The sequence below is a fragment of the Homalodisca vitripennis genome, chromosome 2 (genome assembly GCF_021130785.1).
Source record: "Homalodisca vitripennis isolate AUS2020 chromosome 2, UT_GWSS_2.1, whole genome shotgun sequence".
Taxonomy (NCBI): domain Eukaryota; kingdom Metazoa; phylum Arthropoda; class Insecta; order Hemiptera; family Cicadellidae; genus Homalodisca; species Homalodisca vitripennis.
The window spans coordinates 108,540,209-108,564,736 of NC_060208.1; the positions used below are offsets into that span (position 1 = coordinate 108,540,209).

The following is a 24,528-nucleotide window of genomic DNA, read 5'->3' on the forward strand; positions in this document are numbered from 1 at the left end:
CTCTCCCTTATTTTGACGGTCCTTCAGCTCTCTTCGCAGATCTGGTGTAATACCTCGCACTCATTACAACAGGTGTAATGCCTGTAATATATTAAATGCAATATCAGCGTTTCTTTTTATTCGTTCGTTACAACAAAGTTTTAAGTCACGAAATATATTTGTATTGGATGAAATATATTCGCTTCATATATAACAAACATACTCAAATATAGTATATTGAAATCATTATTTATAACAAAGTTACTCATCCAAAGACAGCTACAGCCACAGTGTAGCCAGTGTCTTCATTAATGATACTTTCCGGGGTCTGTTTAGTTCTGTTATATGACGTTTAGATTCAAGCCTTTCAGATACGTCGTCTGCATTGTTTCGTCTGTTCCCTCCCTAGTTAGTTACTGTTAGTAGGCAGTAGCTAAAGGTGTGAAGTAACATCGTCCCAATGGTAATTTGATTCACTAAAACCTATTTATTTAAAATCTTAATTTAACAGTAAATTAGTCTAACGTTTTGTTGTGTCGGGTTTTGATTCTAACAACTTACGATGGATTCGGTTCCCATTGATTAATACACTTCCTGGGCCGAGCTTGTTCAGTAACCTTGAATCAATGAAGTAGTCCATATCCTCCATTGAGAGGTTTCACTCACAATGCTAAATCGAATAAGTCGGTGAATAGCTTAACGTAACGTCTGGTTGTTAAAGTGATTACGTGATGGAGCGATCGATTCCTTATTTAAAATAGAGTTCAGGCTTTTTCTTCTGCCAAAGAGAGGATGACAATCTTCAACCTGCTTCCATCCTGGACCTCAGAACCATTCAAGCATCTAGGCTGGCTGTGGCCTAAAGGGTAGGTAATTTATAAAATAAGAACATATCTGTTGGGAAATTTACATCTCAATCATACCAAGATTTTTACCAGATTAGTCCTGTTTCAGTTATCAGATTTAAGTGGGCTATAGTGTTGATTAATTTGAAGACAAAGTTTGTAATTTGGTGTGGGCTGCAATATAATAAGGCGAAAACCACCACAATTGAATCATCAATATCTATGATTGGTATCAATTTACAAAATCGTGACCATGGAAAGGTATGTTAATTTTTTTTTCCTGAAAACTACAATTTTTCCTGAAAACAATAGTGAAGAAAAAATTCGTCGGCAACGAAAATCAAAGGAGTTACAATTTTTTGAAATCCTCTGAAAACTCTGTTTTTGACAGTACCTCTGGCAATTTTACTGAAATGATGACGTTAATCCTGTCAACGATGCCTGCCCGCTGCGCAGTGCTTCGCACTGCTTGCTCTTTTAGAAAAAAAAATTAACTCGAGCTTGCAAAAGTCGAATCCCAGATCACGTGATGCCCCTGATCCTTAACCCTCCAAGTGTTGTTCGACAAAATTTTGTCGGTTATTTACCATCCTTAATGCAATAATGGCCGAAAGGCATCAATATAATACAATGATATACTTTCCCCCCAGTTTATATGCACCTGTGATAATAATACTTGGCTATAAATGCCCAACCCATGAAAAAAAGTCCATTTTTCATGGTCACGGTATTGTAAATAAATACCCTATGATTATCTAAACTACCAGAAACAAAATGTTGGAGCAAAATTACGTATTCGGGATTTCAAATATTAATATAGTTCAGACGTTTTAAATCTAAATAATAGCCTAGTTTAATGATGAATAAAAAACTATCCTATCCTTCGTGCATTTGTTAAATATAATAAAATAACTTATCAATTAGTTACTTTTTACTATTTTGAAACATGTCTGACAGCTTGTGTGGCACAAATAACACATGTTCATTGCCATTGTACTTGTGGCCAACACTCAACTACCAAGCTGCAGTATAATAAGCGGCCACCACTACAGTCCAATGAGGGAACCTCATTATGGATAAGAAATATATAAATTAGCGAGTAGAAAAAGATTATAATTATAGTTATTTACAATTTTAATTATTACCATGGCTTTTTAATGTAGGATGTTGAGTAACAATATTGTCAAAAAATAATTTAAAGTAAAATCATTTGTATGGTATGGTCACAAGTATGATTGCTGTGAATATGCTTTATTTGTTTCACTAGCTGACAGACATATTTAGTTTTCAAAATAGTAAACATTAACTAAATGTTACAGTGCGTTTTTTATTATATTTAATCCAAATACATAGCCTAATTAGTTTTTATTCATCATTAAATTATTTCTTTTTAGAATAGATATGAAAACAGCAGAACTATACTGGGTTATTGTGAACTTAACGGCCGGAGCGACAAAATACGAGTTTCGCCTTATTAACCTATTGCTATCATCCTGAACAAAACAATACAATGTTTCAATTGGTGGAAATGACAAATAACAGAACATTAAAAGTGGAACTACATCTTTAGCGAAGTAATATTTCATTGTTTTGTGGGAATCACATAGTCTCATTATGATTGTAAGTCAAAATCCTATTGGTTGCTGCTGACATCAGCTGTTACACTATCTTTGGATATGTAAAATAACAATAATGCTGAAATCAGGGGAATTTGTCCAAAATAAAAAAACATTTTTGTTAATTTAGACCTTTGAAAATAAAAGTTTATATCAGCCTGATACAAGTACCTCTGGCCATCAGCACAGGGCAGTACTGATGGCGGTATACGGAAAAAAATCCCTCAAGTGCCTATCAGTACAAAATAAAATTTTAAATGGTCTGATAATGAATGCCTCTGGCCATTACTGCTTTATAGGAAACGCAACTTGAAAAATGAATAAATATTGTAAATTTACCTAACCGCAACTTCCTACTATCTAGCAAGAAAAGTAGTTCCACTTTAAATGTTCTAAAATTCATTATTTGTCATTTTTATACTTTAAAATCTAATATTTGTTAGTTCAGAAAGACAATAGCAATTTGTAATAACATGAATCTCGTTTCCGGTAGTAATTCTTTTACTCTTGTTATATGATATACAGGGTGACAATTAAGTCTGGAACCTCTTTTTTAATTTTTGAACCACAATAGAAAGAAATACCAAAGTTCACACGTGCTTACTGGTGATAGTAAAGCACACATCTGCCCAATTACCGACCAGATAATCCCTTTGGGGGACGGTCCACAAGGAGTCAGACAAAATTCTTAATTAGCAGCATAGGTCAAGTTTGGAATCAAATTAAAGGTCTTACTTAGCAGAGTACAATGCCGCAAACCAGAATTCAAAAGGTGGATTCATTCAGTAGTTATAGCTATTTGAATTTTAAAACAATTGAACAATGTAAATTATTAAGTATTACAAGTAAACACCAATTTTTAAGTACCGGTGATCAAAGTAAGTGTTTGATCACACCAGTAAGCACGTGTGAACTTTGGTATTTCTTTCTATTGTAGTTCAAAAATTAAAAAAGAGGTTCCAGACTTAATTGTCACCCTGTATAGTTGTATGTAGCAAGACATAAAGTTGAAAGTTGCAGTCACATTTCATTTGAGAATCAACATCTTTGTGTTGTTCCAGCTCTGCACAGTCCTAGAATACCCAAAAGAGCTTGGTCAATGTAGTTTTGATTATTGCATTATACTGATGTGTGATTGGATGTTTCAGAGTGAAATGGAAAAAAACGAGCGAGCCAGCCCAAACAGGGCTTATGTGCCCACAACAGTGGAGCATATTGCCAACATCATCACTCATGGCGTGAGTTTACATTAGACTTTACGTAACTTTTATTTACCTCTGATTTCTGAAAATGAGAAATAGACAAACTGAAATGATATTATATTTAAACGAACTTGATTAACTGAAATGATTGGAACTGTTAGTGGCATGTCAAAAACCTTAAAAATCTTAATATTGATGTTAACCCTCCAAGTGATACTATCGCACTGTGCAATATGTTCGAACCACTTTAAAGTGCTACTATTGCACTGTGCGATATATTAATTTTTGTTAAAAAGCCGTAAAATGGTTTATTTAATTATTCCGTGATTTTCATAGTACAATGTAGGAGAGATTTCTCAACATACTGGCTCTACTTTGTAAGCCTTTGAGTAGGATGAAAAATAACAGTCAGCTAATTTTGTCAGTTGTTGCCGCGCTCACCGTGCAGTACTTTGTTGTAGTTTTCGTCTAGGTTAGTTATCGTTTGGCCGTGACGTATTGTTTTTATTTGTGTTATTATTCACTGTGCGATAGATTCTTGCTTCTTGTGTGTGTATTTTCTATTTTATTATGAGTTGCTATAGCGCTTTAGAGCACTTCAGGAGGCCCATAGGGGGAGGCAGAAGAAAGAGTGTAGCGCAGCAATCAGAATCTGACTCTGAATAAGTTTCTTTAGTCAAATGTATATAATAATATAAATATATATATATAAACAAAAGGACCATAATAGGATTTATTTTACTATTTATAATTATTATAACAGACATTTAGCTTTTATGAGGTTATATGCATATCCAAACCAATATTGTTTGAGAAGTGTTTACTTTTAAAGTGTCCATTGTGCAAATTTTGGTGTGAGGAACATTTTTTTAGTTTTTATATATTGTGTATGTAGTTTTTGTTCAAAAGGCTTTGAAGTAACATTGTTATTGAAACAATTAGTATATTATGAAATATTTATAACCATGTTTTAAAATACATTTACAACCTCACCATCTAAAAAAACAAAAAGAAATTTTTTTTACTATTCATCAAGACTTTTTTTAGAGAAAAGTGGTAATTGTTTTGAATTATCTTTATTTCCTTAAGCATGTTTTTCTGAAAAGAATGATATATAACACATGATCTTTGAATGTATATTTGTATCTAAAAAGTGGCTTTTAAGAAAATATGTATTTTGCTTCAAAACAGCCCAGCACTTTAAAGTGATTTCATTACCACTTGGAGGGTTAAGGATTGCTTTAATTTTTGTGTTTTTTTTTGTGAATTGATAAAGTTAAAAATTGGATTCACATAGAAAATGTATAAGAAAGTTTAATTTGTCTAAATCCTTGTCTCTTTGAGTCATGACAATTTTTATAACATTTCATCAGCGAATTACAACAAATTTGATATACTTGTAAGTTACATTCCATTAGGATAACCTGAAATAAAATATATGTGAGATGTATCTTATAACAGTTGGCCATGAGATTGTGTGTTACATACAACTGGGACCACCTAGAATCACATATAGAGAGTTGTGTATTTTTATAGTCGGGCACACCATTGCATGTCATGTAAGATTGGAACCACATAGAATCATATGCAAATAGGTGAGTATAATCAGTACTCGGTTTGAGGTGAAACGATGTTCTAATACCACTTTCTCTGTAAAAGTTTGCACTTTTTGTGTTGTAACTTTTACTATACCTCAGACATGTACAAATACACAGCTTTTAGTCATATTTTAAATATTTTTCGATTACCACTATTTCTGGGAGGTATTCAAGCACTAGAGACTCCTGGGAGGTTTCAGTTCTGGCACTTCAAATTCTAGAAATTGAGCACTGTGTATGTTTATAGTCGGCAATGGCATTGTGTATCATGGAAAATTGGGACCATGTAGAATCGTATACAGACAGATGAGTGTATCGTTGCAGTAGGCTATGACATTGTGTGTCACATAACATTGAGACCACGTAGAATCACATCCAAAAAGGTGTTACTGTTAGCCTTGAGATAGTGTGTCACATATCATTGGAACTCCTTAGAATTACGTAGAGAGAAGTGTAAATAATTACTGATAGCCACAAAGTTGTGTAAATATTATTGGGAGAATCAGCACTATATTTGCTAAGAAATAGTTGATCTTGGCTAGCTACGATTTGAGGCGGAACGTCCCATTTTCTTCCTCTGGTTTTAATCTTTGGTCTGTATTTACCTATCTGGTATCTCAAGTTGATTATTTGCTACATAAATTCATTAATATTAAAAATATAATATTATTAAGACCTCAGAATTTGCTTTTAGATCTGGATACCTCCCAGTGTGTATGCCGGGACAGTCCTGCTACATCGCTCCACCACGAGGCTGCAGTACTGTTCCGCTGTTGTTTACGGCAGTGCACTTGTCCTCTGCTTCACTGTTTCTACCGTCTTCCATTCCATCTTCTATTGTGGCCACAACCAGTGAGTTAAAAATTTCTAATATAATAAGATAATGTAATAAACTTAATTGTAAACTAAGAATACAGCCAAACTCTGCATCACCATTAGCTATGACAGTTTAACATTTAGTGGAATTAACATATTTTTGTGTGATCATCACTGCTATTCCATTATGATTTGATTGCTTAAAAAGTATCAGGTTCTGATTTTGTTTTCACCATTATCATTTGGATTAAAAATATTGTGAGTATCTAGATTTACTGTACTTTATTTAATTTTATGAACAGCGATTGTTGGTTACATTTGATGTCTAAAATGTTACATGAACTTATATCACACATTTTTTATTATTTGATATATTTAATAGAAAAGACATTTAACAATAATACATTTTTAAGTTTATATTTGTGTAACAATGATTTTAAAATAAATCTACCTCTTTAAGGTAATTTCATACAAATCACAACTTCAAATTAAACTTGATCTGTGGATAATATAGTATTTTTCTTTTGGATTAAATTGATTTGTCAGTTTTAGCATTAATCCTGCTAAAATTGGGTTTAAATAATTCCTATAAAACACAGGAAAAAGATTATTTTTGTACATTACACATTAAAAAGTGTAATTATTTTCTTAAAGCAGTAATATAATTTTGTTTATACGAGGTCCAATCAAAAAGTATCCGACCTTGGCGGCTTCTGCTGCCAATAATGAGATAAGATTTGTTGCGACAATAGTTCCTACTATGATAAGGAAAGGTACAAAGTCTTATCTTGATCCCCCGACTGGTTCGCCGGAGACGGGTCAGTATGTATTGATAAGTCAAGTGCGCGTATCAGTTTTCTCTAACTGTGAAGATGACGGAAAAAGTGGAACAACGTTATTGCATTAAATTTTGCGTGAAACTCGGAGAAAAACAAAGTGAGACCATTCGGAAAATTCAGCTAGCATTCGAAAATGAGGCAATGAGTGTTACGCAGATTAAAGAGTGGTATAACCGTTTCAAAAGTGGTCGAACCTCGGCAGAAAGTGACGCGCGTTCGGGCCGACCAAAAACAAGTCGAACTCCGGAAATCATCGAGAAAGCAAAAGTTTTGATCTGTGAAAATCGTCGAATGACTGTGGAGGAAGTAAGTACTGAGTTAGATGTCAGTTTCGGATCAGCTGAAGCAATTTTAACGGATGACTTGGGATTGCGCCGGGTAGCTGCAAAATTTGTGCCAAAATTGCTGACAGACGAGCAGAAGCAACGGCGATTGGATGTTGCCGAGGACATGCTGCAATGTTGTGAGGATGATGCGGACTTTTTGACATCGATAATAACTGGAGACGAAAGTTGGGTCTATGGATATGACCCTGAGACCAAATTTCAGTCATCACAATGGCAGTCTCCCCAGGATCCTCGGCCAAAAAAAGCAAGGCAAGTTCGAAGCAATGTCAAAGTGATGCTTACTGTTTTTTTCGACCACCGTGGAGTTGTGCACCATGAATATGCCCCTGAGGGTCAAACTGTGAATGCACAGTACTATTTAAGTGTCCAACGTCGTCTCCGAGATGCGATTCGCCGCAAAAGACCTGACTTGTGGGCGTCTCAAAATTGGCGGCTACACCACGACAATGCGCCAGCTCATTCAAACTTTTTTGGCGAAACACAGCACTCCGCAAGTTCCTCAGCCTCCGTACTCTCCAGATATGGCTCCATGCGATTTTTGGCTCTTCCCCCACCTCAAAAAACCATTGAAAGGCACCAGATTTGAAAGTCGAGAAGCAATTATGAAAAAAACGACGGCTGATCTCATGGCGATGCCGAAAAGTGATTTTCAAGACTGCTTCCAGAAGTGGAAACGTTGCTGGAATCGTTGTGTTGCTTCTCAGGGTGCTTATTTTGAAGAAAATTAACGCCAGCTTTTTTCAGGTAACTTCAGTTTTACATTGCACCAAAAGGTAGGATACTTTTTGATTGGACCTCGTATGTAAAAGGTGTAAAATGTTTTAGACATTTAAAGTAGTTAAAAACAGTTTAAAAAATAAGTTGTAGTTTGTTATATTCTCAGCGTAATGTTTAATTTGTAAAACAATGGAAATATTCTTAACCCTATAAGTGGCAAGCGCCATCTGAGATGTATGATTCACGCCGCCGCAAAGTGGCAAGCGCCGTCACAGCCATCGCTTCACATTTTAGGCTGTTGCTCCGCAACCGTCCATTATTTTTAGGCCTAGTTTGAACTATCGTATTCTCCATGAAATTTCCTATATATATATCATATAGTATAGTGTTTATTCATGTTACTAATGTTTGCTGGCTTAAATGAACAGTTTTCGTTTGACCTGGCGGCAGACGAGAGAACAGCTGTCTACTTGTCTCGTCACTGTTTTGTTTGGCGACTTTGCGTACTGTTATTGTCAGTATATTATTGTTTATCGCGTTGTTTGTGTTAACGGTAAATGTTTAGGTTATTCATTCGTCATGAAAAATGTTGGGGTACTTTGGGATTATACCGACCACACCAGTATGAGGAACACAAACATGTAAATTTATAGAAAAAACATTATAGAACGACAAAGCAACTCTTCAATTACAAAATGACGATTATTAATTGTTTATGGGTTTCCTGTAACGCCCAGAATGCAACAATATTAAGGACTAGTGAGTGTAGTGGATTTCCGCCTTCAGCCGCAACTGCTGACCGCCACGCATATTTCAGGCAACTAGTCATGATCTTGTAAAAAACGAATGGCCCCCTCTTCACTCCTGGGTAAATCCCAAATTCTCATAATGTCACCCATCACTAATCTATTACACACACAGTAAAACACGGAAGTACTACAAAACGACGCACTCTACAGACACTTCGGCACGAAAGTACAAGAATGTGGCGCACCAGCTGAACGGGCGGCGAGATTCTGTAGTCACGTTATCTACTAGATCGCTCGACTTTGACTTCTGTCTGAGGATGGGGAGGGGTTTTCGATAAGACAATTCCTGTTTTATATTTACGAAATATACTGTGCTATGACAAACTAAGCCACTATTATAGGCCCTACACTACTGGGAGGAAAAGACAAGCCCCTTCTAGTGACTCGGAGTAAAAAAAAACCAGTTTGTACATAGATTTAGTTTTTCCCATCTAACTTTTTTGTTCTTGTAAATTGAAAAAAATGTATAGGAAGTAATTTGTTTAGAATAAAATTGTGTATATTCTGTGAATTTGACATTATTTTGTAGCTCCAGTAGTTTCAAAGTGACGGACAGTAGAACTTAAAAATTATTTTTTCTAAAAGAAAATCTTTACACATCACAATGATATTCATCTGAAAATAAATGTAAGGAACCAAATATTATATTTATTCTTATTCTATAGTTCATAAGGAAAACAAAAATGTATAATGTTGCTAGGTTATCACTTAGACAATATTTTCTAAAAATAAGTTTAACGATGACACAAATGACCGCCACTTATAGGGTTAATATTCTAAAACAATATAATTATATAATTACTAAACATTTTTAATTCGGTCTGTAATAACTTCAGATGTCCATCTTCACATTTTACCTTTAATGACTTCAATTGACAAATTGAAATGAAAAATGCTTTTCAGTAGCACTAATTGGTGATATTACTAACAAAAATTGGTTTATTAACCATTTGATTGTAAGTTGTTTTTCATAATAATTATTTACTTGTCTTTACTTTTGTTTTTGTCTAAAATATCAATTTACATTGTTTTCACAGCTGTTATTTTGAGTGAACCTTATCTGCAGTGGTTCTTGTTTGTGAAACAATTGGGTATTTTGTTGTCACAATTGAAATGAAATGAAATGAAATGAAATGAAATGAAATGAAATGAAATGAAATGAAATGAAATGAAATGAAATGAAATGAAATATGTTTATTGTCCTTAATCAACAGTAGTTGCAATAGACATAGTCAAATGTACACAGCCTTAGTGTAATCTTAGATATTAAAGGTTACATGTCAAATTATATAGGTCAAATAGAATAGATTTGTAGTCAACAAAAGTGAATAAGATATGGTAAATCTACATTTAAAATGTATAACAATACGTGTAATAAGTTAAAAACATATAAATGAATAAAACCTATAAATAAATTAAACACACAAATAAATACAAAGATTCAAGTAAAAAACACATATTTACATAATATCTTGGATTACAATTTTATGGAATAGAAATTCCCATTTTCAAATTCAGCTGCACTATAAAATACTTGACTAATCAGCCAATTTTTTCGGGTCAAATAAAATACATCTAGTCGACAAAAAGTGAATAAGATAAGGTAAATCTGCATTTAAAATGTATAACATTAAGTGTTAATAAGTTAAAAACATATAAATGAATAAAACCTATAAATAAATTAAAAAACACACAAATAAATACAAAGATTCAAGTAAAAAACACATATTTACATAATATCTTGGATTAAAATTTTATAGAATAGAAATTCCCATTTTCAAATTCAGCTACACTATAAAATGCTTGACTAATCAGCCAATTTTTAATTTTTGTTTTTAAAAGCGTTAATTGGAAGATTTTCTAATGTTCAAGGGCAATTTATTAAAAAGTTTTATACAAATAAAGCTAAAAGACTTTTGGGTTTTACTCAGTCTAGCATATCTTACATCCAATAGATCTTGACCTCTGGTATTGTAATAGTGGATTGAACCTCTTGAAACAAAACTATTTAAGTTTTCCTTGACATGGGTGAGGACTGTAGAAGATAAATAGACTAGGTAATGTGAGTATTTTAAGCTCAGGAAATATAGTTCGACATGAATCTCTATCCCCCAGACCTTTTTATACACCTGACCACTTTTTTTTTTGCCACATGAAAACTTCTTGAGCTCCACTGGAATTACCCCAAAGAGTAATACCATAAAGTAAACGTGAATGAAAAAAATGCATAATAAAGCTTGGGTCACTAAATCTAAATGAGTACACATTTTTAATTTACGGATCAGAAATAAAACTCTAGAAAGGCAAGTACATAAATGCTTTGTATGAATGTCCCACATCAATTTAGAATCCAAATTAATTCCAAGAAGTTTAAACTGTCTTATGATGAGTAGATTTACTTAAACTAAAGATGATTTCTTCAGTTTTATCATTATTTAAGATAAGATTATTGGATGAAAACCAAAGATCACAACGCTCCTTCATGTAATCAATGACCAATTCATTACGTTCTCGATCAGGACTAGATGTATAAAGTGTGGTGTCATCAGCATAAAGAAGGCACTTTTCTGCGAAGAAAATTAGGTAAGTCATTTACAAAAATTATGAAAAGAAAGGGACCAAGGACAGAGCCCTGTGGAACCCCCCTCGTCACCATCCTCAGGTCCGATCTTTGGTCTCCAAGTTTTACAAATTGTGACCTGTATACCAAATAAGATTTCATAAAAGATAATTCAACATTCTCCAAGCCATAGAAATTAAGCTTTTCTAGAAGTTCTTTATGTGGAACAAGGTCAAAAGCTTTACTAAGGTCTAAAAGTAATGTTCTAGTTTCTTCGTTGTGTTCAAAACCCTCCATAACATTGAAAACCAGATTTTCAACCGCCTTAATGGTAGATAATCCTCTTCTAAATCCAAACTGAGCAGAAGTAAGAAAATGGTTTGTTTCAAAGTAGGTTTCTAACTGATCCTTAACAATGGACTCTATCAGCTTGGATATTACTGGCAACAAGAGCAATCGGACGGTAATTATTTTACACTGAGCCTATCACCTTTTTTGAAAATGGGACTTACAGCTGTTACCTTTAAACAGTTGGGGAAAACTCCCTCTGAAAAACTCCAGTTGATTAGAATCGTTAAAGGACATGAGCAAAACTAAACCTAACTTCTTGAGAAACATAATTTGAAAGCCCATAAACATCTTCTGCCTTTGAATTACTTAGACTACTTATACATTTATTCACAGTAACACAATCTACAAAGTTAAATTTAAAATACAGTTTAGGATCCTTTACAGGTTTAACAGACTGTAAAATTTCAAGTGGGGTTGCAATTTTATCAATAGGAAAAACCTTGTTGGTTGTTATTACCAACATTAACAAAATAATTGTTAAACTCAGTAGCACTAATGGGTAAATTTGGAGTGCTTTGTTTAATTAAACGACCAGTTTCCTTATTGATTATCTTCCAGGGCTGCTTTACATTTATTTTGAGATTTCAGAATGAAATCTGCATTAGATTGTTTCTTGGCTTTTACTATTTCTGATCTGTACAATTTTTTTAGCCTAGAATAATATTCCTTATATTTAGAACATGGTCTAGCTTTGTATTTTTCATGACATATTACAAGAAAAAGATTTAATTTTTCCTAAGTACGGAGTGTACCAGTTTTTTTGGGCTACTGAGGGTTTTTTTCCTTATTTTTACAATTTTTTTTCCTTAAAGGACAACAGTTATTAAACCTGACCACTAAAATCGTTAATAAAAAGTTTCAAATGCTTCATTTGGTATTCTTACAGTATGAGAAAAATGTTTCCCAATCAGAACTACCCAGACCATTAAATAGGGCAGATACAGCTTTTTCATTGAGCACCCTATAAGTATAGCTAATATCTGATGTGGTAGCATCAGTAAAATTTGGAAGGTCAGTAATTAAAGACAATTTGTTTAAGTCAACATTTAAAATAAGACCAGAGTGGTCAGACAAATGGTGGTGATCAACCTGACAAACTACTGCATTATTTCCAATATTAGAGATAAAATTATCTATACAAGAGCTAAATCTAGTTGCTCTAAATTTAAACAGTAACAGTCATATGACCTAAGCATGTTTAAAAAATTGACAGTCTTACGGTCAGAGTGTCTAGGATCAAGATTCAGATCACTAGAAATTATTATCTTGCAATTCACCATTTTAGACAAACTAGAGATACTATCCAACACCTGAGACATTTTATCAGTGAAAACATCTATTGAAGAGTCAGGGGTCCGGTAAATTGATAGTAAAACTAAATTTAAACTTAGAAAATTTGATTGCAGACACCTCAAATTGTTTTTCTTCACAAAATCTACTAATATCCAATTATTTCAAAATTGAACTTAGCATTTTTATTTATGTAAATAGACACACCACCATGAGAAAAACAATTTCCTACAATAAACCAATTGCTAATAAGAAACCACTTGGCACATAAAGGTCGAGTTCCTCGTGAGCACACCAGTGTTCATTAAGACACAGTATATCAAAGTAATTCGTATTGTACCAGATTTCTTTTCATTATATATGTTTCACCACTTACATATAAGGTGCACTTTCAATTAAAAATCATAAAAAATTACGATTTAAGTTACCTTAATGAAAAATTAGATGTAATTATATTTTATTATTTTTAAATATTAAAAAATAAATATTAATTCAGGCAATTATATTTCCATTTTTGTACTTTCCCATATTGTAATAATACAAGTAAAAAGTTGGCTTGAAACCTTATAGCATAATATTTATTTCTGTATTCATTACAAAATTTTTTATAATTGGGCTATTTTGTATTTGAATGAATTCACACATATCTGTAAGTGACAATCAGTTGACAAAATATATATTTACAGTGAAAAGTCCCCACAAAGACTATATGATCTGTGAGTAGGGTTGAGTACCTTCATCAGTCGGATGGTATCTTAATTATCCACGAATAACTAATTGTAAAGTAGTATTACACAAATAACAACTTAATCTATTACAAACTTATTTGGTAATTTGATTAACGGTAGTCAATGTGAATGGATTACTACATTGTTTCACTTTCTAATTAATTGTTTAAAGTAGTCAGCTTCTTTATAATTGTCATTAATATGGTTGGTTTAATCCATAATACTAAATCAAATTATAAACTAACTATTTAACGATTTTTATTTTTATTGACTATTTTCTCTGGTTAAATAATTAATTATTTATACTAATAAACTGATGATTCTGATACCTTTCTTATATAAAATTTTAGAATCTCAAACCTATAAAGAATGCAAGTGATTGTAGTAGCATCAGCAGAATAATATATTTAAAATGTCTATAAGAGCCAGTATTTAAGAAAGATAATTGAGTTTAAGAAAATATAATAGAGGTTTGGAGGGTTAACCCATTGTCAAACTATGAATGATGATAGTGAATTGTTGGTAAAAGCAGGGGCCATAATCGTACAGTGATGAGATTTAACGGCATTTAACTTTGACTACATTGTTATACTACTAATCTATTATATAGTACCACAAACAGGCTGTGAACTCTTCCTAACCTTGTCCATCATATATTTTATGTTTTAAATTGACTTAGCTATAAAAAATATTACGTCTTTTTGTATCCAGCTGGCATTTGTTGTTGTGGTGATCATAGGTGTGACGCTGGATATATTTAGTGTGGTGAAAAGTGGCAGTAGGCCCTCTTGTAAATGATAATAACTTTTTCTTGAATGACAACAGTGATTACAATAAACCTGATATTGGTGATGTGAATATTAGTGATGAATTACTAGAAAATGACAGGAGAGGTTTTCTGAGGATGTTCAGATTGTGGAACGGAAAGGCATCTGAACATCCTAAACAGTTTATGTTCAGTCATTCACATGTTTGTTACAAGAAAAAGACCATTTTAAGTAAGCTAATCTGCTCAGACCCTCGGCGTTAAAATAACATATATTTAAAAGAGAGCCAATATTTAAAAAATCAGTATTTGTTTCTCTAAACTGGCTCAGTAATTTGGATTTAGCTTTGTGACGGGAGATTTTAATATTATTTTTAATTTATGACTCAAGAACTTTGTTCTTACGTACTTTTTAATAATTGTAATTTTTAATTTATTTATTTATGGATAGCTGCCTTTGTCCCCCATACGATATATATATATATATATATATATATATAGTAAGCTAATTTTGCACGAGAGATCCTAAAAATACAGTTGGGGGAGGTGGGACTAAGCTTTGTTTGTATAAACAAAGAACATGATTGTGTTATCCATTGTTAACTTATAATTGACATGATTATTTAGAACTGTGAAAGTATAGCCTAAGTGGAAATCAGAAACAATGATGAATTATATTCAAGTAAAATAACTTTAAAACTAAACTTAATTCTTTTCTATGTTTTATTTTCTAATAAAAATATTAATGGATTATGAAAAGTATCATTTGTAACTTGAACATAAGCCTAAGTGGAAATCAGAAACAATGATGAATTATATTCAAGTAAAATAACTTTAAAACTAAACTTAATTCTTTTCTATGTTTTATTTTCTAATAAAAATATTAATGGATCATGAAAAGTATCATTTGTAACTTGAACATAAGGTTTCTCTTTAGTGTTTAATCAGATTTATGGCTTAGGCTTTTTGTTAGCCATTAAACATTGTCACAGTTTGGTCCTAGTAACAACCACTATTAACAATACTGTTTAGTTTTATAACTCTATTTAATCAAAGTTCAAAAGGACAGTTACAAAAATTGGCATTTTTAATTGTATTTAAACATACCCGATTTAAGGATAGGGGATATTTTACTTAATTATAATTCTTTAAAACAAGCTAGTGTGAAGCAAATTTGTAAACGATTAAAGTTTTATTTAATTTTTTTTTCAAGAAATTATTTCAATTTTGCAGGTACTTATTTGTATTTTATATTAAAGATTGAAACAGTATCAAGTTGATAAATTGTATATACTTTCGTTTGGTGCTTTAAACTTCTGTAAGAGATTTTATTACTAAAAACGGAACTGTTTGGTTTTCCCACCAGTGGATAGATTATTACAATGAACCGATCGGAAACAATGGGATGACCTCAGAGCTCAATTGACCTCCGCACAGTTCAAGTCAATAGGCAGAGACAAACATCAACTTCACTTGATATCTAAACTAGACTATTTTTGTTTATTTTTAGTTCTTGTCTTCTTTCCTAGCAATGGGTTTTTATGAATAAATAAATTAGTTTATTTTCATAATAACAAAATTTGTTATGCATAAGTAAAATAAAAATAAAATACAAAAGGTTATTTATACTTGGGCATTAACTGTGTTTTATAGAAAATAAGATCCACAAATTTAAAGCTGCTTTAAAAAGTCCTTAAAACATATAGAAGAAACAGGAAAACACTGATAAATTAAGAGTTAACAAAAATAAAAAGAAACACAGCAGTGACATTAAAACATAAAATGACAAAAACTTTTTATAAATGAGGGATTGACAAGCTCTGCAAGGTTTTTGATGATAGCTTGGAAACTACATCAAAAACCTTTGTAAATTAAGATGTAAATTAAGATAACTCTGTCTTATAAGTACTGTTACAGTATATAACTACTGTTACAGAGTTAGAACACATCTGTGTAATTCTAAAGTGGAAAGGAGTGCGGGTTGGGCTTTGTGAAGTGTACAGACCTTCTTATTGTGAGATCCTCCAGCCTTGAGGAACTATTTCACTCGCTGTTTGTGGGAACTGGCAGTACAAGTCAACACTGTGATTTATTTAGGAGACACAAACATTGACCTTCTCTCTGCCACAAGCAACGATGCACAAGTATCTCCGCCGTCTCCTGAAGGACTCAAATGCAGTTCAGATGGTTAACGAGCCTACAAGAGTTTACAGGGACTTCAACCACATTAATCGACCATTTTATCGTGGACAAGTCGACTGAAGTCAAGAGAACCGGTTGTATGTAGTAGACACTGCAAGCATTAAAGATCATCGTGGGCAGGTTATGACAGATCACAAACTTTGTTTTTTTGTGAGATTTTTGTGCCCTAAAGTAAGGCCAAGCTCAAAACTGATCACATACCGAGATTACTCCAAAATTTGACCCCGAAAAGGCAGTAGAAACTACTTCAAATGTTAATTGGAATATTGCTCTAGGCATGGAAGGAGTGAATGAAATTGAGCAGTTTATTACTAGTAATATTAAGAAAATATTTGATGAACATGCACCAGTTGTCTGCAAACGGGTAACAAAGAAGAAAGCCCTTGGAGAAGTGATCAACTCAAAGAACTCACTAAGGACTAAGAATAAACTTAGAAATCAATATTGGAGAATAGAACCAGACAGAGAAGTGACTGGAAATCAATACAGAAATTGTTAGAAACAGGTTAAAACCAGTTAATTTGGAAAGCTAAAAAAAAGACTATTTCTCTGATAACCTTACTTGTACTAAGTCTTCTAAGGAATTCTGGAGATGCCTTCGAAAGTGTGTGATATTGTTCCTGATAAAACGAATAAAACTCTTCAAAACAGCTTAGAGGTTAATGAAATGAATAAATATTTTGTTGAGATGGGCTCAGGGTTGGAGGTAGATAAGGATTTAGTTAGATTCTTGGAAGCTAATAGAAGGGGTAATGGAAGAGAAACATTTAAATTCAAGACTATTACCGATGATAACGTCAGATGGGCTATTGACGCAATAAAATCTCACGCTACTGGAACGGACGAGATCTCCATCAAAATGATAAAAGCTGTTAGCCCATATGCAATTAAAGCAATCACCCATCTTTTGAATGAAAGCTTTTAGATCAGGTACTTTTCCCAATGCTTGGAAATTTAGTGTTATTCAACCATTGCCCAAAAATACCAACCCCTACATCTGTACAACACGTGAGGCCAATTTCTATCTTGCCAGCAATGTCAAAGGTGTTAGAAAAAATAGTTATCGCTCAAATGAATGAATACATTGCAGATAATAAGTTGCTTCCTAAAATTGCAGTCAGGGTTTCGCAAAAACTACAGTACCTGTTCAGCGCTGACAAATTTGTTCAGTGACATGTTTCAAGCCAAAGATCGTGGACTGCAAAACTCACTTGTACTTCCTAGACTACTCCCAGGCCTTTGACTCGATCAACCATGAGATGATGCTGGCCAAAATGTGCTATATGGGCTTCGACGATAATACTGTGAGATGGGTCAAATCATACTTGGGTAGTAGGCAACAAGTCACTTAAGCTGGGAGAGTGACACTTCTTCGCCACTCTTCAAGCAGCGAGGTGTCCCTCAAGGATCCTGTCTGGGTCCACTTCTCTTCAATCTGTACACTTCCGATATGACAGACAGTATACAAAGCTGCACGGCTTCATTTATATGCAGATGACTGTCAACTGCACTTGGCTTACGAACCAGCAGGATATATTTAGCTGTCAACAACATAAACACTGACCTTCAGCAAATCTCCGTATGGTCAGCGAAAAAAAATGGGTTGAAGCTGAACGTAGGCAAGTGTAATGTCCTGCATTGTGGGCACCACAAACTGTTACTGACATGATGGATGACCAAGGTTTAGTTGTCAGGCTTAACGGAGAAAGCCTGGCTGTATGTAACACTGTAAAGACCCTGGGTGTTGTGCTAGGACAGTGAGCTCACCTTTAACCATCATGTCACTTACGCCATTCAACGAGCGCTTGGTCGTTTAAGAGGTTTATATAGGTTCAGAGATCTTTTACCTGAGCCTACAAAACTTCGTCTCATGCAGTCGTTGGTTTTGTCAGTATTTCAGTACTGCTAATCCTGCATACGGTAATAGTATTTCAAGGGAAAAATGTCACTAGAATACAAAAGATGCAAAACACTGCAATCCGCTTCATTTTCCAACTGAAAGCGTCGTGATCAACGTGACCCCTTTCAGAACTGCTATTAACATGCTCCCCATGGAGGACGTGTGCGGGATACTCACCGGCTGCATGATACACAAAACTCTGAAGCTCAAAGAACCGGAGTACCTCTGCGAAAAGCTCAGTTTACCGGGATGAGGTCTCTCAGCGTGCAAACTCGACAAAACAGGACCCTCCACCTGCCTAGGGTTGAGGCTTGAAGTAGGGAGGAGAGGATATTTTCGTACTTCGGTACCGAAGTTGTACAATGGTCTCCCCGGTAACGTCAATGCTTTAAAACTCAGTTACCAGTTTTTTAAAAAACGACTAAAGAGCTCTTTCTGTGATTTGTAAATTCATGTTTTTTTTTTTTTTTGTAAATTATGTTCTATGTGCACGTAAGTTATTGTCAGTATAAGTTATCTATTTAATTAGCTTAGGACATATTTATTGTACTTGACTTGAGTTGTACTGAAAAACAGTGTAAACTGAGTATCGCTTGTAATAAAGGCATTTTTATTTATTTATTTATTTATTTATACATAGTGTCTATAATGGAGGAATTTAGTTTTTAATTGTGTTCATGCTGTACTATAGGTTAGAACCATGTATAATTTTGACTCAATAAATAATCTTTCATTTCATCTAAGTATTCTGTTTTATCTTTTCTGACTAGCTAAGGATAATAAGGGGTTATGATTACCATTACTTCAAAGTTCATTAAAGACTTTGAACTGAAGTTCACAAATAAAGTTTTTTTTATAACTGAGAGGAGTGTAATAGACTCTCAACTCTTTTTAGTTTCCTCATTTTACTAACTTGTTAACTTTAGAACTAGCAATGGTATCACTCTGTACTGGAGGCTCTATTTCAACAGCCACACAGATGTTTTTTATAATGTAACCCATTTCATAACTGTCAGTCCAAATGTAAAGAAATATGTGTTAATTTATTCACAGGTATTTAGAAAATATAACAATAACTTATTGTTAGTTTCTATCTAAATAATTTTGTAAAATTAAAAACATTTCTTTAAATATTCCGCTGTGCAACTGTTGATCAATAAGTTCTACATCTAAACTGTGTAAATGTATAACTTATTCTAAATTTTATACTAATTCCAAAAACATCCTAACTTTTATGTCAAAACGTATTTGTTACATAGCTTTGTATAAAAAAGCACGCAGTTACTGTTTTTTTTTTTTTTTTGGAAATAGGTTAATCTCTAAAGAAATAATATCTGTCATGGGTAAACATAATCTTTTGATTGCATTTACTGTATACTTATGTAAGTATGACAGTTAAAACAAAAGTAATAAAATGAAATACTAAATTTGAATCCTTCCTTATTTACATAATATGTACAATATATACCAAGTCTCATGTTTCACTCAGAGTCACTGGATCCCACTCTGCGTTTTCAGTCTCCGTGTCGAACTTGTCTGGTACAGTGTTCAAGATGGTAGGACTTACGATGAACTCCACAATTACATTCAGGGCAAAAGAAATTGGTTTTCTTTTTCAACTTTTTACACTCACATACAGCACATAAGCGACAGTTCGTGCTGGGGAGTTTGGTGAGTTTAAGGAGGACATCACCAGGTGCATAAGAACTTCTTTATCTGATTCACACAATTGTGAGAGAACACTTACTAGGAAATTGTCTACTACGTGTTCTGTTAGAATAAACTTCGTCCAATAAAATAAAAATAGGATGATCCAAAACGAGCTCACTGAGATCACATAAATTCTAAATTCTAGTCTAATTGTTTCACCTATAATGAACAACGAAAACTATAACCTAAGAAAACTAAACCAAAGTAATAACAACACTAAAACACTGTAAAATAAATTTTGTCACAAATACTATTGGATTCGTAACTCCAAACACAAAATTCGGCACTTGTTTACAGTTTTACAACAATAACATGGCTGATGCAACAACATAGCTGACGCATATTACGTTTATGTCAACTGTTCATTGAGAACGATGTTCAATGTTGTACAATAATTGAAGTAAGAACAATAAATCGGTACTATTGTTGATGCTCTGCCAGAATATATCAAATATATAAATAATTTGTATGATCTTAAATGCCTAAAATGTTAATAACTGTACATGTCTAATTTGGCGATGAGTATTCGTTGGTGACAAATCAGACGGACCTTTGGCGATGAAAATTCTTTTCATACCAGCTCCAGGGTTAAAAAAATAGTCGTTATATACCAAATCTGTCATACCTTAGAGGTGGAACGTAAAAAATCTATACTATTGAATAGAAATCTAATGGTGTCTCTGTGTGTTTTTGTGTGTGTTACTCAGTCACGTAAACACTACTGGACTGATGGTATTAAAATTTACAAGGACATTCTTAAGGTCCCCAGTTAACATATAGGCCTATTTCTATTTCAATAGTCTCTCCGAGGAACGTCCCACTGGTCTTGAAAATTTCATTTTGGCTTAATCAGCAGTAGTAATTGTGTTTTTAATCTTTACTTTTGCTCCCTTTACTTAGGATCCCCTTAGGATTTCTCCACACTGGCCTAAAATAGTACAATTGTTACTGAAATTGTTATATGAGCTATTAAAAAAAAATAATCATAACATTTTGCAGTGAAATTCGAGAAATTTCAGAGGAGTGTCATTCTCCGACTTCAGTGAACTATTTTTAAACTTCCATCTAAAATCGATCACTAAATTGTAGTATCTTTGTGATTATCATGTATCTCAGGATTGTCTGGAATGCCATTTAAAAAGAATAAACCATTTTAACACCATTTTGTCATCATGATGTTCCTGTTTTTCAAACTATAATGTAACTCTAAATATTGTAGTATCTTTGTGATTATCATGTATCTCAGGATTGTCTGGAATGCCATTTAAAAAGAATAAACCATTTTAACACCATTTTGTCATCATGATGTTCCTGTTTTTCAAACTGAAATGGCATGTGCAGTAGAGGGTAACTGCTAGTGTTTATTAAATTTAATTAATGTTTTCTTACTTTTTCTCGAGATAATGTACAGTAGTTAAATTAATTCCTCTTTTTAAAAGTTCAAAAATTAAAGTTAGATAAAATATATACTTTATTTTGAGTATTTCCCTTTTAAATGTGTAAGTATCATTATTTTAGAAATTAAAAGGCAATAAGCCAACCCAGCAAATGATGCCTCAGGCCAATGCTGTAAAGGTTTATCACAGGTTTACAGTGTGGACCTATTTTTGTAACTTAATTTGATTTGGTCAAAGACATTTCTTTCTTGTTATTCATTACCAGGGAGACTAATTTTAAATATTGAATCATTCTTCCTTACAAACTTCTAAAATATACAAGGTAGCAATACACCATACCACTTGTTGTGAATAGGCTTTGTTGAGGTTGTATGCAGAATTCTAAGTCTGTTGGTTATTTCATTTTCAAAATATCCTATGGACAGATAAACAAACAAGACTATTATACAGAAAAAGAAATTTCACTTTTGTACAAAATATGAATTGTATCAGCCAGGGCGATAGGCTTCAATGATGCTCAGCCAAATTCCTTGGTTGAACATGCACCATCATTGAACTTCAAATTCAAATTCAAATTCAAAATTCCTTTATTCTTTTTATACATAATGTACATGAATTGTACCTTTACTACAATATAAAACATAAGACTCAGGTTAGAGTATTCATACTTTATATTTAATACAGTATAATAATACATATAATATTTTAAATATTTATGTCCATAGTGTTAATATGTTTTGTAATGGTAGGCAAATACAAACAAAATTACTTTCAAGTCACAGTGTAAAAAACTCTTCAAGAGAGTAGAATGAATGATCTGTACAAAATTGTTTCAACATTTTCTTAAAATTATTAAAAGAATTCTCATTCTTAATACAGCCTGGAAGGTCATTTATAAATTTTATTCCTATGTATGTCGGACACTGTTTATATTTTTCTTTATTATGTTTCTTTACTACAAAATTTTCTCTATTTCTTGTATTATAATTATGATAATCTTGTTGCCTTGGTATAGACTCTGCATTTGTCTTGACATGTAATATAGTTTTATAAATATATAAACTATATACTGTCATTATTCTTAGGTTAATAAAGTGGTCTTTACAACTATCATTATTTTTAAGGTGTAGAATATGTCTTATTGCCACTTTTTGTAAATGTAATATTTTGTTTAAGTTATTTGCACTGGTTCCACCATAAATTTCAATGCCATATGAAATGTGTGGATGTATCAAGGCATAGTAAACAGATTTCAGTGCATTTATTTCTAGGAAGAAGGATAACCGCCTGATTGCAAATATTCCAGAACTCATTTTATGACAAATTTGTTCTACTTGTTTTGTCCAACTTAATGTATTACTTAGAGCCAGACCCAAGAATTTTGTATCTTTTACAAATTTATTTCCAATTGTATTTATCTCATTTGATTGTTTACATTTAAATTTAATTAGAATTGTTTTATCAGAATTTAGTAATAAATTTCTATCATTCAAGTAACATTTTAGTTGTGACATTGAATATTCTGTTGTATTTATTACACTTTGTAAATCTTTTCCAGAAACTGACATACTTATATCATCTGCAAACAAACATAAATGATTTTTATTTGATAAATTTGTTAAAATCTGTGGCATACCTCCCAAGTAGCATAAGAACAAAAATGGGCCCAATACTGAACCTTGTGGTACAGAATATTGTATTTTTTCTATTCTTGAATTAATATTTCTTATTTCATTATTACCTAGATATTTAATACTAACATACTGCTGTCGCCCTTCCAGATATGACTGATGCCAGCTTAATTCTTTATCCTCAATACCATATGATTCTAATTTTTCTAGCAAGGTTTTATGGCAGACACTATCAAATGCCTTTGTCAGATCCAGAAAGGCTCCAACAGTATGATTCCCTTCATCCAAATTTTCTAGCACATTCTCAATATAATCAATTAATGCTGTTACCGTTGATCTATTTTTTCTATAGCCATGCTGCTCCAAATCCAGCAATTTACCCTTCTCAAAATAGTCTACTAATTGAATCATCATAGTCTTTTCAAATATTTTTGATAAAGCAGGTTGTATTGCCAATGGTCTATAATTTAGAGGATTTTTGCTGTCTCCTTTTTTTAACACAGGAACAACTTTTGATATTTTTAATTGAGTTGGGAAGTTTCCTGTTATTATAGAAACATTCACCACATGTGAAAGAGGATTTAAAAGTGCATGTTTTGCCTCTTTAATAATCTTTATAGGTATGTCATCATACCCTGCCGACCATTTTGGCTTAATAGAATCAATTATTTTAATTAGTTGATCACAGTCAATAGTGTTGCATTTAAATTTACTTTTATAATTTGAATTTCGATTAATAGAAATTGACTTTTTGTTTAAATTTGGAGCAACATGCTTTTTTACCATTTCGACAAAACTTAAGTTTAATAAATCAGCTACACAAACAGGGTCACAGATTATTTTACCACCATCGTTAAGCTCTATATTTTTAAATGACATTTCCTTACTGTTTCTAATTTCATTATTTACCACTTGCCATATAGTTTTATTGATATTTGTTGTATTCACCACTTTATTATTAATGTAATCTCTTTTCTTTTTTTGAATCAATTTTTTATATTTATTTTTTTGTTCCTTCAAAGAAAGTTTTATTTGTTTGTTATTTTTACTCTTCCTATATAAATTATGTTTATTTATAAGTTCTTTTTGTTTGCAAGTTACTTCATAATCTATCCATTGGTTTTTATTGTGTTTAATAAAGAAGCGTTTTAAGGGAAAATTTATATCAAAATAATATTTTAGAATGTTGTAAAAATATGTAAACTTATCATCTACTGGTGCCATA

At 32.5% G+C, this 24,528-nt stretch overlaps 1 protein-coding gene across 1 annotated transcript in view; it reads left to right on the top strand.

Annotated features, from left to right (window-relative positions):
- The first annotated feature begins 347 nt into the window (after positions 1-347).
- LOC124354553 (monocyte to macrophage differentiation factor) overlaps positions 348-24,528 on the top strand; it is a 48,922-nt gene continuing 24,741 nt past the window's right edge. The window contains exons 1-3 of the mRNA XM_046805100.1: positions 348-845; positions 3,589-3,678; positions 5,935-6,092. Of these exons, the coding sequence (XP_046661056.1) occupies positions 3,595-3,678; positions 5,935-6,092 (242 nt within the window). The 5' untranslated portion in view covers positions 348-845; positions 3,589-3,594. The remainder of the gene's footprint in view (positions 846-3,588; positions 3,679-5,934; positions 6,093-24,528) is intronic.